Here is a 13,721-nt window from a genome sequence, read left to right as displayed (position 1 = left end):
ACAAGACTGGTGTTCATGTAAAAAAAGTTCTGGAATCTTTAGTATATTATAAATTCCATATGAAGGCAGATGTCACTCCAGCTTCTTCTCCCTCCCTCCCCCCCCCCAAAAAAAACCCCCACTCAAATATTGCTATTCTGGGTGACATTGTGAAAGGCTTAGTGTTTAAAAATGATAACGGTAGAAATTTCATCATACTCTGCTCTAGTAAGGCAATAAACTTTAAGAAACAGATAGGTAAGCTCAAATATATCCAGAAGGGGATAAACAGGATGATGAAAAGTTGGGAAACTACATCTTACAAAGGAACTGACTGTATTTAGACAGGAGAAAAGAAGACTTAAAGAAATTATGAACGCTGTCTATAAGAATTTGAAGGTCTGTCAAGTAGAAGGATTAGATTTCTGCTCGGTGTCAGAGAATAAAACTGGGATTTCATAGAAGGAGGAAGGAGAAGTTGTAGAAGGTCAGATGAACCAGAAAGGATCATTTATATAATTTATTCAATTTCCTTTGTTTTATAGGTGAGGGAACATGGGCCTGGGGGGTGGAGTGGGGGCAGGTAAAGTAACTTGGCAAAGGGTATACAGTGAGTTAGTTGCAGAGGAAGGATTAGAACAGGCATCTTGTAACTTCCAATCCCAGTGCTCTTTCCAGGTAATTTAGAATTGCCTAAGTCACTATTTCCATATATCAGACAGTCAAGTAGTTCCATATCAGAAAGATTCCATAAAAAAGACTGAAAAATGCTGTGGGGTAGAAGAGCTAAATAAGAGGAGGGCAAAGGCATCTAGAGAGAATGATTTGGAGGGAGCCTTTGGTTAATGTGATGGATCTGTGTTTTCATAGACGTTACTTCCTTTAATGGTTCAAGTCACAACTCAAATGTACTGTCACATCCTGGGTGATTCTTGTCTATCAATTTCCATAAGTTCTTCATAGAATATCTACCCAGTGTGCTACAGGCCCTCTTCTTGGTTTTCTAGTATTTCATGAATACCCCTTATCACTTGAGCTGTCTATTTTTCATATTACATGACTGGCCCATCTTATTTCCTTGTCATACTTGTACTGATCATATCTCTTATGCCACTCTTTGTGTACAAGTCATAGTAACATACTACAATCTCATGTCCATACAGGTATAAGTAATGTGATGAAGTGAAGAGCACTGAATTTGGACTTGGAGGATTTAGTTCAAGTGTAAGCTCTGCCATTTATTACCTGTAGGACCTTGAACAAGTCATTTCTATGGACCTCAATTTTCTCCTTCTATAAAACTAGATGACCTACTATAACAGCAAGCACCCAAGCACATCCAGGATGACCTGCTAATATAGGTTCTTGATTCTACTTTTCTTAAAGGAAAGTTACTTAAAGGGGTCAACAATCACTGTAATTAAACATATATATCATTCACTTAGTTCAGGGGAAAAATCAGAACCCTTAACTTCAGAGAAAATACAAACAGAAATTACAAGCAGAGAAAATAGCAGAGGTCAACAGACAGGGCTTCTAACTGTTTTGAGAAATTGTCACAGATCAACAGACAGATCCAGCTGTCTGACCAAAGCATTACATACATAGTTACCAGAGAGAGAAGTACCAACACCTGGGTTTTCAAAGCCAGGGGGCTCCTTAATGACTACCCAGAATCTCATCTGGCCAAATCACATGAACCTTTTTCCAATGAGTGAGCCCCAAAGTAAAATGCTTAACTCAGAATATATAGAGCCAGAAGGCATCATAACCCACAAGTGCTTCAGTGCCTAATTACCAAATGGTGTGAAAGCCTTCAAGCAAGCAAACCTCTATTAAACAAGCTTCCCTTAATGGGCTCTGTTTGAGCCCTAGTAATGGACTGGGAAGATCTTCAACTCCTATTAACATTACACCTACCTCCAACATCTCCTCTTGCTCTAAATCCTATGAATCACTTCTAAACAATTAGAGATATCAAAATTTGGAATGGGCATGGAGGGCTCTCTCTTCCTCAATGATGGCCTTTAGGTAGGATGAATGATCACTTTGGGGATGCTGGAGGTCTTTTTTTGGTAGGATGGAGGTTGGAGTGGATGGTCTCTGTGGTATCTTCTACCTCTTAGGTTTTGGGATTTTGGTGTTGTACTTGGGTGTTATGTCTATCCACTTTATAAAATACAAGTATTAGTTATTTGAAATAGTTTCTGGGTCCTTTGGTGCTTATTCCATGTAGTGGCAACTTCTAACTTCTGAAAAAAATGGTAGCTTATAATTATGTCTTTGCCTTTATCAATTCCCCATTAAAAAAAAAAAAGTCATGCCTTGTTTGCATAGATCAAATTGGATTTATATAGTAGTTGTAATTTCAGCCAGTGTTTTCTTTTCATCTTTATTCTTGCTTTTCCTCTGGCACTTATTGGGATTTTTGATTTAAGTAAATGCATGACTGAATGCATAGAACCTCCTCATTTTAGGAAGACTTCTACACTGTTAACCAGGGATTTCTGGTCCCTTTAAGACAATGGTGTCAAACTGAATTAGAAAAAGATCCCTTCAGGGGAAATATTCATTTAGGAAGTCACAAATTAACTATATATTTTCAATTTTATTTCTATCTATTTTATTAGACATTTTGTAATTGCATTTTAACTTGGTTGGACAGTAAGCCACATGCTGCAGTAGACCGTGTGTTTAACACCTTTGCTTTTAAGATATAGTCAATTCCACTGGTTTTCATGGGTTTAGTTTTCCATCCTCAGCATGAAATTTAATTTTGTGGACAATGGTTGATGTTGTTTGTCAAAAGTGCATTTTCAATAACCCCACATATTTAGCAAATCTCTTTTAGGTAAGGGAAGGGCAGGGAATAATCTTAGAATGACATATTTTGGGGGGAGATATACGTCAACACAATGATAGGACATTTCATCTCCTGTCTCCATGTCTTTGTACAAGCTGTCTTCCATGTCTGGAATCACTCCTTCCTCACTTCCATCTCTTATAATAACTAGTTTCTTTCAAATTCCAGATTAAACGCTAGCTTTTACTTGAGGTCTTTCATACTCACTTGCCCCCACCAATTACCTTGTATTAATTTTGCATATGTTATAAACTTATATGTATATGTATCATCTCCCCCTTGGGAACCTGAACTCTTTCCTTTCTGTATTTGTATCCCCAGAGCCTAACATACTGCTCAGTAAGTACTAGGTACTTAATAAAGGGTTATTGATTAATTGATTGGTTCTATTTATGGCAGGAGCCATACATATTGTCTCTACACAAAAATTTCAAGATTTTGGCTCACTAAAATCAAAACCCTCAAAATGTCTCGAAGATGTCTTTTAAGCACAGAATCCTCTCAGGGACTAATGTGGAATTCATTTGCTTACAGAAGTATATGTAAGTAGAGTTGTACTGATTGGCAAATAAAAATTTTAAGTATTTACCAAGTGTTAGGTACTCTACAATATCTTACAGTAGAAACACCAGCAAGCAAGGCCTTCCAGAAGCTTACATTCCAAATGAAAGGAAACAAAGATTTGGGGTGTGGTGCTGGAAGATGGTGGGAGGGAAGAGATGCTGAGAGATTGAGAGAATTTGTGCAGAGCTATGGGTCAGGAAAGATAAAGCAAAAGCTCCCCTATTCATGTCTGGGAAACCAGGTTCAGATGGGAGGGAGAAAAGGATAGGCTTAATGGCTAGGGAGCAGACATGTTAAGGAAACTGCCAAGAAGTGGAATGGAACATATTATTCCTTTCAAGTTGCTTTCCATTTTATACCATTCAAGTTTCTGTACCATGTTGCATGCCCTAATGAGATTCTAAGTTGGAGTCCCAGAATGATAAAGTTCAATTATGCTGAAAACCATTAGTCTATAGATTTCTAACTGGAAGAAAAGATCATCTAGTGCAACCTCTTCATTTTTATGGCTGAAGAAATGCAGGTCTTACTTGTCCTTCCCTGGTGCTGACATTTAACACACAAAATCCACTCTGGAGGTGAAGTTCTCTTCCTGAAGGCACAGACTGCCATGCTTGCTGATTTTTGTACCACCAGGTATCCTAAGGCACCTAACACCTGGAAAGTGCTTAATACAGTTTTACATTTATTGGATCATATAGAACACTATGTTACACAGTGTTTGATACTTCAGAGAATGTGCTCCATCTTTTGATTCCTTAAAATGTTGCTTTCTAGAGTGGCTTCCCACTCAGACATCTAAGTTACTCATACCAGTTACCCAGAGAGATAAAAGAGAAAGGAAAAGTACCTACATGTACAAAAAAAAAAAAAGTAGCCCTTTTTGTAGTAGCAAAGAATTGGAAATGGAGGGGATAACCTTAGAATGGTTGAACAAGTTGTGTGTGATGTAATACTGTTGTGCTATATATAAGAAATAGTGATCAGGATGGTTTTAGAAAAACCTGGGAAGATGTGAACTGATGCAAAGTGAAATAAGCAGAACCAGGAGAATAATGCATATGGTAATGGCAATATTGCAATGATGAACAACTGTGAAAGACTTAGCAACTCTGATCAAAACAATCATCCAAGACAATTCTGAAGCACACATGATGAAAAATGCTATCCATTTCCAGACAGAGAACTAAATAAATTCTGAGTGCAGATTGAAGCATAATTTTTCACTTTATTTTTCTTGCTTTTTTTGCAACATGGATAACAATGAAAATATGTTTTGCATTTCACATGTATAATTGATATTATATTGCTGGCCTTCTCAATGACAGAGAAGGGACTGGAGGGAAAGAGAGAATGCAGCATTTAAAAGTTTTTAAAAAAGGAATGTTAAAAATAAATAAATAATGAATTTAATATTTTTTAAAAAATCAGTTAAGATTGTTGTTGCCAGAAGGAAGGAGATAACCTGTGGTAAGGCTCTTAAATTGCTTAAATATGAACCCTGTATGTAACAGCATGTTTAAGCATTAACTTTTTTTTGATTCCTCTGATTTCTTTAAGAGTGTGAAGTACATAATCTTAATGCAGCTCTGTCACTATCACTCATTCTGCATTCTCAACTTTCTCAAGCATCACTTTCAATTTTAAATTTAGATTAAGTGATCCTTTACCTCTTATCACTTCCTCCCTTCTAAATCCCTGCCCTTCCTCTTAATGAGGGGTTGTTCATTTGGAGTCCAGCAGCTTGAAAAACAAATGAAACTATTTAGTTATCATAACAGGTTTTCCTTAGAATCCCATGTATCTTATTTTATGCATTTAAAAACATCTTGAGAAAGGGGCAGCTAAGTGGTGCAGGGGATAGAGGGTCAAGTCAGGAGGAACAATTTCCCTGAGCTCAAGTCTGGCTTCAGCCTCTAGCTGTGTGACCCTAGGCAAGGCGCTTCACCCCGCTTGCCTCAGTTTCCCCATCTGTCAAATCAGCGGGAGACGGAAACGGCAAACCCACTCCAGTATCTTTGCCAAGAAAATCCCAAAGTGGGTCACGAAGAGCTGGATAGGGCTGAAAAGCAACCGAACGAATAAATGGTAAGAAAAGGTTCATGGGTTCAGCAGGTGACCAAGGGGTCTACAACACACATGCAAAAATGTTCCCCATCCTCCCGATTTCTCTTTTCCTTTCCCAAGAACTAAAATCAACAGTTACATCCGTCTGGCCTCTCCCTTTCAGCTGAGCCCCTTCCTCCCCGTCCAGCCCCTCTTTACCCACTGCATTCCCTTCCACCCACTGTATTCTCTCTTTCCCTCTGGATTCCCGCCCCCTTCCAGAGCCCCGCCTCCGCATAGCCCCGCCCCCTAAGCTCCCACAAGCCCCACCCCCTCAGAGCCCCACCCCTTCAGAGCCCCGCCTTACCAGAGCCCCGCCTCCCCGGCCCGCCCTTCTGCTCTTTCCAACCTTCTTTCTCCAGAAGGAGATGGGGGCGGAGATTACTTTCCCGTCGACGTTCACGTCATCACGCTAACGCAGTCGTTCCCGTAAGGTGCCAGCCTCCTCCTTTTCACTCTACCCTTGCTGTGGGTTAGCCCCCGCCGGCCTGGGTCTTTGGAAAAGGTGGAGGCGAAGGCGGCTGCGTCGTCCTCGCCCTCGCCCTCTCCCTCGGTGGCATCTGGGTCCGCTTCCCTAGGCAGGGACCGTCGCGTCCCTCTCTTCCTAAAGTAAGGCGGTCTGCTCTTTGGAAAGAGGCCGGGGAGCCCCGCCCCTAGCGTGGGGCCTTCTCCGCGGCTGGGCCTCGGCCCCGCCCCCTGGGGGGAGGGGTGGAACGCGCCGCGTCCCCGGTCCGGGGCTTTTAAACTCACCGGGCTCCCTGGTGTTGTCCCCACAGATGGCCCATTTCTCCGGCGAGGACGAGGCTCGGCTGCAGGCCATGCTCAGGCAGTTGCTGCAGAGCGTGAAGGAGAAGATCACGGGCGCTCCCTCCCTCGAGTGCGCGGAGGAGGTCCTCTTGCACCTGGAGGAAACTGACGAAAACTTTCACAAGTAAAGCTTGGTTTGGGATTTTCAGCGAGCTCTTACACGGAGGGGAGAAGTTTAAAGGGCCCTGGGAAGCGGTGTCTGAGGGAAACCTGCCGCTCCTTCCCTCTGTCGGCTTAGTCTTTTACCTGCGCCCTCCCGACGAGGCTCCTTTGAGGAGTGGGTGGGTCCGCAGGGGGAACTCTTAAGTCTGACTTAAAAAAATACCTTTCGTGCTTCCCTTCCCCTTATCTCTCTCCTTCGTGTTCCCCCTAACACTTCTCCACACCTTCCTTCCCCTCCACCCACGTACCCGCTAATACCCTGTAGCTGGATTAGGGGTAGGGGGGAGGTTTAATTACTTAAAACCAGAGAGTTAAAGAATCTCATTTTTGAGTCTAATCAGCACAGAGGGAATGACTATCCCCCGGGAGTGCAGTATTTTGTTCTTGGTTCAGGGATCGAAGGACTTTATTTCTTTACTGAAAGATTAGGATAATGGAGTTTCAGTGGGGATTTTTCAGACTGGGATTTTTCTGATGAGCTGAATTTTATAAATGAAATATCAGTTTGTATAATATATATAGTAACTTTCAAAACCTGACCTCAAGATTCCATAATTTTTTCTAAACCCTTCATATTCTGGCTTACCTCAGCAAGGTAGTTGTTATGCACCCCTGGGGATTCTTGGCATTATTAGTGATTCCATTAGTTACGCTGCAGCTGCTCTGATTAGAACCCTTAGTTATCTTTTAGCCAATGATTAGTTTTAGAATTTTTTTTGCTTCGTTAATGATAATTTTCATCCAGGTTTATGATTATGCATAATCTCAGTCTACTTGCATATTTCCTCATTTCAAGTCTCAGTACAGACCATTAGATGATATTCCTTTGAGAGGCTAGGGAGGAATAATTTTATTTGATTAGATTCTGGGTTTTTAATTTTCCCTTATACATGGAGAAAAAAATCAAGGAAGACTCAGGTTTAGGCAGATACTGTTCTGTTTTTTCTTAGGCAGCACAACTAGTTGGATGATATACGATCCTGGACAAACTTTAAGCCAAATACAAGATGGATGGTATTATGTCACATGCAGTGTGTGTCAAATCATTTTAATGATAATTGATACTAGTAGCTTAGTTAAACTTGTAATAAGAATAGACATTTAGATTTACAAACAGCTTTACATTCATTTATCTCATTTGATCACCACAACTCTATGAAGTACGTAATACAAATATTATTACCATTTTACAGAGGAGTAAACTGGAGGTTAGAGAGGCAGAGTCATTTATTTTTTTCTTGGATCATACAGCTAATAAGTTTCAGAGGTGAGCTTTTAACTCGGGTCTTCTTGATTTCAGCTTCAGCACCTTAGCTGCACTTAGGTTCCCCTGTAAAAATAGTATGGCAGATCTTTTCTTTTTCTTTTTTTTTTTTTTTGAGGTGGGGAAGAGGCATATTTCATTAAGTAACAGCATTATTTCAATATTAAGTGGCTGTCAGATTCAGCACCAAAAAGGAAGCTCAAACTTGCAAATGAATTTAAGGGGTCTGGAGTTCAGAAGGGAACTTCCCTTTATCTTCTCTGTCTTTCTGGGGAAGGCAGGAGAAGGGAATAAGCATTTATATAGTACCTACTCTATATTCAGTACTGTGCTAAGTGCTTTTTACAGTATTATCTCATTTGATCTTCACAACAATCCTTCAAGGTAGATGTTTTTTTTCCCCATTTTGCATTAGAGGAAATTGTGCTTAGAGTCACGTTCTATCTAGTAAGTGTCTAAGGATGGATTTGAGCTCTGGTCTTCCTGATTCCAGTCCCAGAACTCTATCTACTTGCTAGATAGATTTTCAAAGAGTGGTATGAAGACTGTAGATGAGAGAAGGGGTCCCTGACAACCTTTGATGGAGCCCAAAACAATAAAACTTTTCATAATACTAAGATGTTTTAATTTCTAAAATGGTAAATATTGATAGGTATAATCCACATAAGCAAAAACTCTTTGGGAGGGGCCTCAACAATTTTTTTTTTAGCAGGGAAGGTACTGAGCCCCAAAAGCGTGAAAATCCCTTTTTTACGGGAATAATGCTGGTTAGATTTCCAGACCAGCCCACAAAGCCCTGTCCAGCTGATAACATAACTTAACTGTAGAGTTGAATGTACTAGATTGTGACTGGGCTTCCAAGAACTTTTGAGATGCCTCACGGAAGAGTAAAATGATTTCTTTTTCCTTTCCTGGCTTCAGAATTTAGTATAGAAAATGTTTTTTAAAAGAAAAAAAGATTCCTTCATCTTCACCCATTCAGCCCCTCTGAATCTTGTAGTTCTTCTTGCCTTTGAAGCCTAAAATGCTAATTGATTTGCCCTTCAGAGTGCTCTGTGATCGAAATTTATCCTTCTCTCTTCTTTCCTCCTCTTCTCTCACCTCCTTCCCCATGTTTCTTAGCTAGTTGCTGAGACTAGCTGTCTGAAAGCTTTTTCATACTCTGTCCCATGTGTTTACCAGAGGTATTCACATTGTTATAAGACTGTCTAATTGGTGAAATTTCCAAAAGTGTAGCAAACTGAAGGGGGAAGTTAAGGTAGGGAAACTTGTCCTTGTTTTTGGACAAGGTGATAATCACATAACCATTCTACCTGATAGTGTGTGGTTGGTCAGGCCTGAAGTTACTTACTTTGTTGGAAAGTGGTTTAGGAAGGGACTATTGCAATCCTTTTTATGTATGGGTCTTTTTTTCATATGGATTATGTGTGAAAGTTTAAATTTGTAAAATAGGGTCTGATAACTCCTACTAAAAGGGAAATCATCCTTTTATGAAAGTGAACTTCATTGCATTAAAATATATAATAAAACACCTATTTTCTAATGAGGCCCTTGTGTATAAAACTTTCCCAGACTTACATACGTAGACCAAAGAAGGACATGATCATTAGCAGTTAATAATAAGAAAAAGCAGTTGTTATTATGTCTTGGAAGGATAACTAGAAGTGTTAGCTATTTGAACTGTATAGTTTGTTCTACTCAAATGTTATAGTATGTAAACACTTTATTTTGTTATGCAGAAGTATGTTTATAATAAAACTTGACTTTTAAAAGTTTCTGGTATCTGTTACTGACAGTTTGCTGTGTAGTTTACAGCAGTGGTGTCAGACTCACATAGAAAGGGGGGAGGGCACTCATTCATACAGAAGGATCCCTGCAGGCTGAATATTAATTTAGTTTTAAAATGTAATATCTATGTTTTATTGCATTTTTATTTACTTTATCAAATATTTTCCAATTACAGTTTTATCTGGTTTAGGCAGCACTCAGTAGTGTTCCAGGTGACATGTTTGGCACCTCTGATGTACAATATGAAAATTTTACATGCCTTTAACCATCAGTATGCTGTGGTAGTTCTGTGCTAATGATTTTTTTGGGGAGTGATTTCATTGGTGGAAGAATTTCCTTTACGTAAGTTAATGTGATAGGTAAGCGTTCTGCAACTAATAGAATAGTCAGTTGCCTGGAGCAATGAAAGGGACTTGTCTGACATCAGGTGTGTGTTATCAGCAGGACTTGGACTCAGGATGTACAGATTCATCGTGTTTATCCACTTTGCCACCTAACTCCACAGCTGGCATCTACCAGACCATGCAGTGTCTCTGCCATTTACATATTTTCTAAATAAATTATGAAAAACTGTGTTTGCATACCTAATATCTTTAAAAGTGATAACCATCCTGTCATAAACTTGAAAAAGGTATACTGTTATAGTAAAATAGTTTTCTTTCCTTACATTGAAAATGCTAATTTAATACTAAATTTGCTATTTAGATTATTATCTAATACATCATTCTGTACTCATCAATTCTATAAATTCATGTACATATTGTAATATTTTTCAGAACCATAACATTTAAAAATATTCCCATGGTAAGTTATTTAGAAGGAAAGTAAGAGAAAAAATTTGGGGTTCAATTCATTAGTTATTAAATACCTCCTATAGACATGTCACTAGTTCTTAGTAATATTTTCCTAAGCAAGGATAAAGAAGATTTATTATTATGAATAGTACATCAAAAAGAGCAAGAGGATGGGCTATCATTATTCACTAGGCCTCATTTTTTACATGGAGCCAAATGAATAGGTCTCTCACTGGTAAACTTGTTAAGAGCAGTATTCCTGCAGTATTCCTTATAGGTGACTAAGTGTTCCCTAAAGTTCTAAGAATGCTTTGAAAAACGTTATGACAAAATACATTTAATATTCTTTGGAAACATTGTAGTTTATCATTTTGGGTAAATAGTTTGATAAAAGTAAAACATGTGATTGGTCAATTCCATGTTATACTTGAGAAAAAATATAGAAAATGAAATATATAAACGTATGGGAGGCAGGGAAGGAACATAGGTTTAGGTGAATTAAGATCATAGTTTTATTATTTTAAAACTAAGAAAACAATCCAGAAACCAAACCATGAGTTTTGGATGTGGAATAAACAGTATAGTACATATAAATTAGTGTAATTAAAGCTAGATCTGAAAGGAATCTTAAAGGCTTTCTACATAGTTTTGAGTCAGAATACTTGTTACACAATATTGTAACGCAATATAACCAAAATATTTGCAGGTTATGAGCCATCAACTGATGGCTCTCATGAAAGGGCCATCGCAGCTTTAACGCAGTTTTCTAACACAACAGAATAATTTACATACTCCTTTATACATTTTGAGCTCTACAACTTGATGAATATGTTCACTTTAAGAAGATTCCAATGAAGAGTGAACTCCAACAAAAGTAAAATCAAAAAAGATATTCATATTATAAAAGGGTAGATACAACAATCGTTCAGAATAAAGATGGTTATTATTGGCGCAAGGTCCTGAAAGAAACATGGGCTGTTTATATAGGTGTCTTCGAAAACATAGGAGACTGGTACAGTGAAAAAACATTGGGTTTAGAATTAGGGACCTACATTTTAATCCTGGCTCTGCCAGTTGCTGTGTGACCTTGGGCTAGTGACTTGACTTCATTAGGACTAGTAGTCTGTAGTCACACAACTGGTATGGGACAACTGCAAACCTTAATTGCCTCATCTGTAAAATGAAGAAGTTGGAGTTGATATGGAATTGACTTTAGATATCTTCCAAATTTTGTCTATGAGTTGCTTGCCATTCTCCCACTTCCATTATAGGTATTTAAAAGCCAGAGGTCTTAAATGAGATACATTAGGTATATTACTTGTGGAATTATGTCCTGGAAGTTAAATTTTCTTGATAGAAAAGTAGTTTTTTTCAAACAAGAATTAGTGTGGTAGAATATTTGTTTTTATAATATTAAAACAGGTCCTTATAATTTATAATTATAATTTCTGTGTTTTTCCCCTCTTAGTATAAGACTTAGATTTCTGAGTAATCAGTAATCCACACTGATCTGGGAATATTATTTTCAGTTTAAAGGTAATTTAATGATCTTGGTAACCTCTTTTTACAAATGAAGAAACTGAGGCCCAGAGCAAATTAAGTGACTTGCTCACACTGACACAATTAGTTAATAGCTAGGATTAGAAATAAGATCTTAAATCCTAATCCTGTGTTCTACTCATTCTGACATGTCTTTACTCATATACATTTTTCTTATACATAATTTATATTTTATGGTCTGTCTACTATTTTCTTTGTACTACTTAATTCAATTTTTTTTTTTCTGGAACTTAAACCTTTCAATTTTGTAGATTTATCCAAGCATTTTTATAATTCTTTATATGTAATGAATATTGACCATGCTTATTTGAGAATTTAAAAACTAAATTTTGTGATCAAGTAATCAAGCAGTTGTTAAGGATTTTTAGGCACCTGCAATACCTATGCTAGGTTTTGTGAAGAACCAAAAGAAGTAGATTTTTTTTATATTTTATTTTATTTTTTGCCATTGAGATGCTGAAGTAAACATCTAATTACTTCAGGTACCCAGAGAATAGACTACCCATGCCATGTGATTAAGTGCTGAATTGTCTTATAGGAACTCAAGTGCAATAGGAATTTATGTTTGGCAGAGTTCTTTGTAGGCTGTGGTATTGAAGACTTAAAGGAGAACCTGAGTCAAGCTGTAAGACCTCTTTTGACAAAATGGTGGCAGAAGAGAAAGGAGCTTCCAGATGTGGGGAATAGTACAAGTAAAATTGTATAGATGGGAATAGAGATATGAAGACCCAGGGAAACATATGGGGAGTCTGGTACAGTGGGAAAGTATTGGGTTTGGAATTAGGGGACCTTCATTTTAATGCTAGCTTTGCCATTTGCTTTGTGATTTTGGGCAAGTGATTTGATTTCATTAGGCCTTAATTGCGTCATCTGTAAAATAATGGAGTTGTTGGAATTGATGTGGAATTGGAAAATTTCCTTCCAGATCTCTCTCTAAGACTTTTTTCTATGTACAAAAAAGAAATTTGAAATTTTATTTTAGATTTTTTTAATACAGTTGAAGAAAATTTCTTATATATTGCAACCCATTTGTTACTTATCCATAATTTCTAAGATGATTCACTTGAACTACTTTATTTAAAATTAATGTTTTAGTATTGTTTACCATGAATTTTAGATTTAAAGGTAGGTGATAACATTTTCTCTTATACTGGACTGAATTACAAGCAGAATACTTGGGACTTTGTCTGGTAAGAGTCTAGCTAAAATGAGTATTTGACTTTCTATACATCTCCCTTTGCTAAGGCCAGCTCCATTTGTTTAATTCCTGTTCAAGGCCTAGTTCATATTCCACCTCCATTAAGCTTTTACTGATTTCCATATCCCCTGAAGTTCTCATAGCAGTTTACTACTCTCTCTTTACACATTCACCTTCTCCCATATATTGTAGTTAATTATGCGTATCTTATTTTACCTGTTTCTGCATAGTGCCCAGTACAGATTCTTCTACAAATTAGGTGCTCATTAAACTCTTACTATTGAATGAATAAAGGTACTTTAAATTATTGCAAAAATCATGAACATTTCAAGAGTTTGAACCAGATACGGAATTAGGGGTTCTAAAGCAAATGATCCATGCTGAGTGTATCAAATGGGGTCACTTTATGGTAGGACTTTTGAATGTCAGGTTAAAGAAAGTGGACTTTAGAATTATAAGAGATCCTTTCAGAGTTAAAAGTCTCTGTGTTTAGAAGGATTAATCTAACAGCAAAATGCAAAAGGCACTGGAAGGTGGAAAGAAAAAGTGGAGAAAATGAAATGAAGTTTTGGGCCAGAGTGGTGGTATTGTTCATGGAAAATCTGAATTCACTGAATCCAGAATTTAGAGCTAGAA

The 13,721-nt window shown here is 37.8% G+C and overlaps 1 protein-coding gene and 1 long non-coding RNA gene across 12 annotated transcripts in view; one reads left to right on the top strand and one right to left on the bottom strand.

Annotated features, from left to right (window-relative positions):
* Positions 1–4,614: 4,614 nt before the first annotated feature.
* LOC140526724 (uncharacterized) lies at positions 4,615–5,957 on the bottom strand. The gene is made up of 2 exons (XR_011974495.1): positions 5,820–5,957; positions 4,615–5,468 (listed from the first exon to the last, which is right to left on the bottom strand). It is a non-coding gene; the product is annotated as an uncharacterized lncRNA (long non-coding RNA).
* Positions 5,821–13,721, top strand: part of TBC1D32 (TBC1 domain family member 32) — a 230,718-nt gene continuing 222,817 nt past the window's right edge. For 10 of the 11 annotated variants that reach the window (XR_011974491.1, XR_011974492.1, XR_011974493.1 and 7 more), the window contains exons 1-2: positions 5,821–6,121; positions 6,289–6,443. Coding sequence is in view for 8 of the 11 variants with exons in the window: in XM_072643167.1 (XP_072499268.1) it covers positions 6,289–6,443 (155 nt within the window). In the remaining 3 variants the exon portion in view is untranslated. The remainder of the gene's footprint in view (positions 6,122–6,288; positions 6,444–13,721) is intronic. The other variant, XM_072643168.1, reaches the window with a different exon arrangement.

This window comes from Notamacropus eugenii, chromosome 2 (genome assembly GCF_028372415.1).
Source record: "Notamacropus eugenii isolate mMacEug1 chromosome 2, mMacEug1.pri_v2, whole genome shotgun sequence".
Lineage (NCBI taxonomy): Eukaryota > Metazoa > Chordata > Mammalia > Diprotodontia > Macropodidae > Notamacropus > Notamacropus eugenii.
The sequence above is the reverse complement of the archived record's forward strand: the minus strand, read 5'-3'. Positions and strand labels throughout refer to the sequence as shown.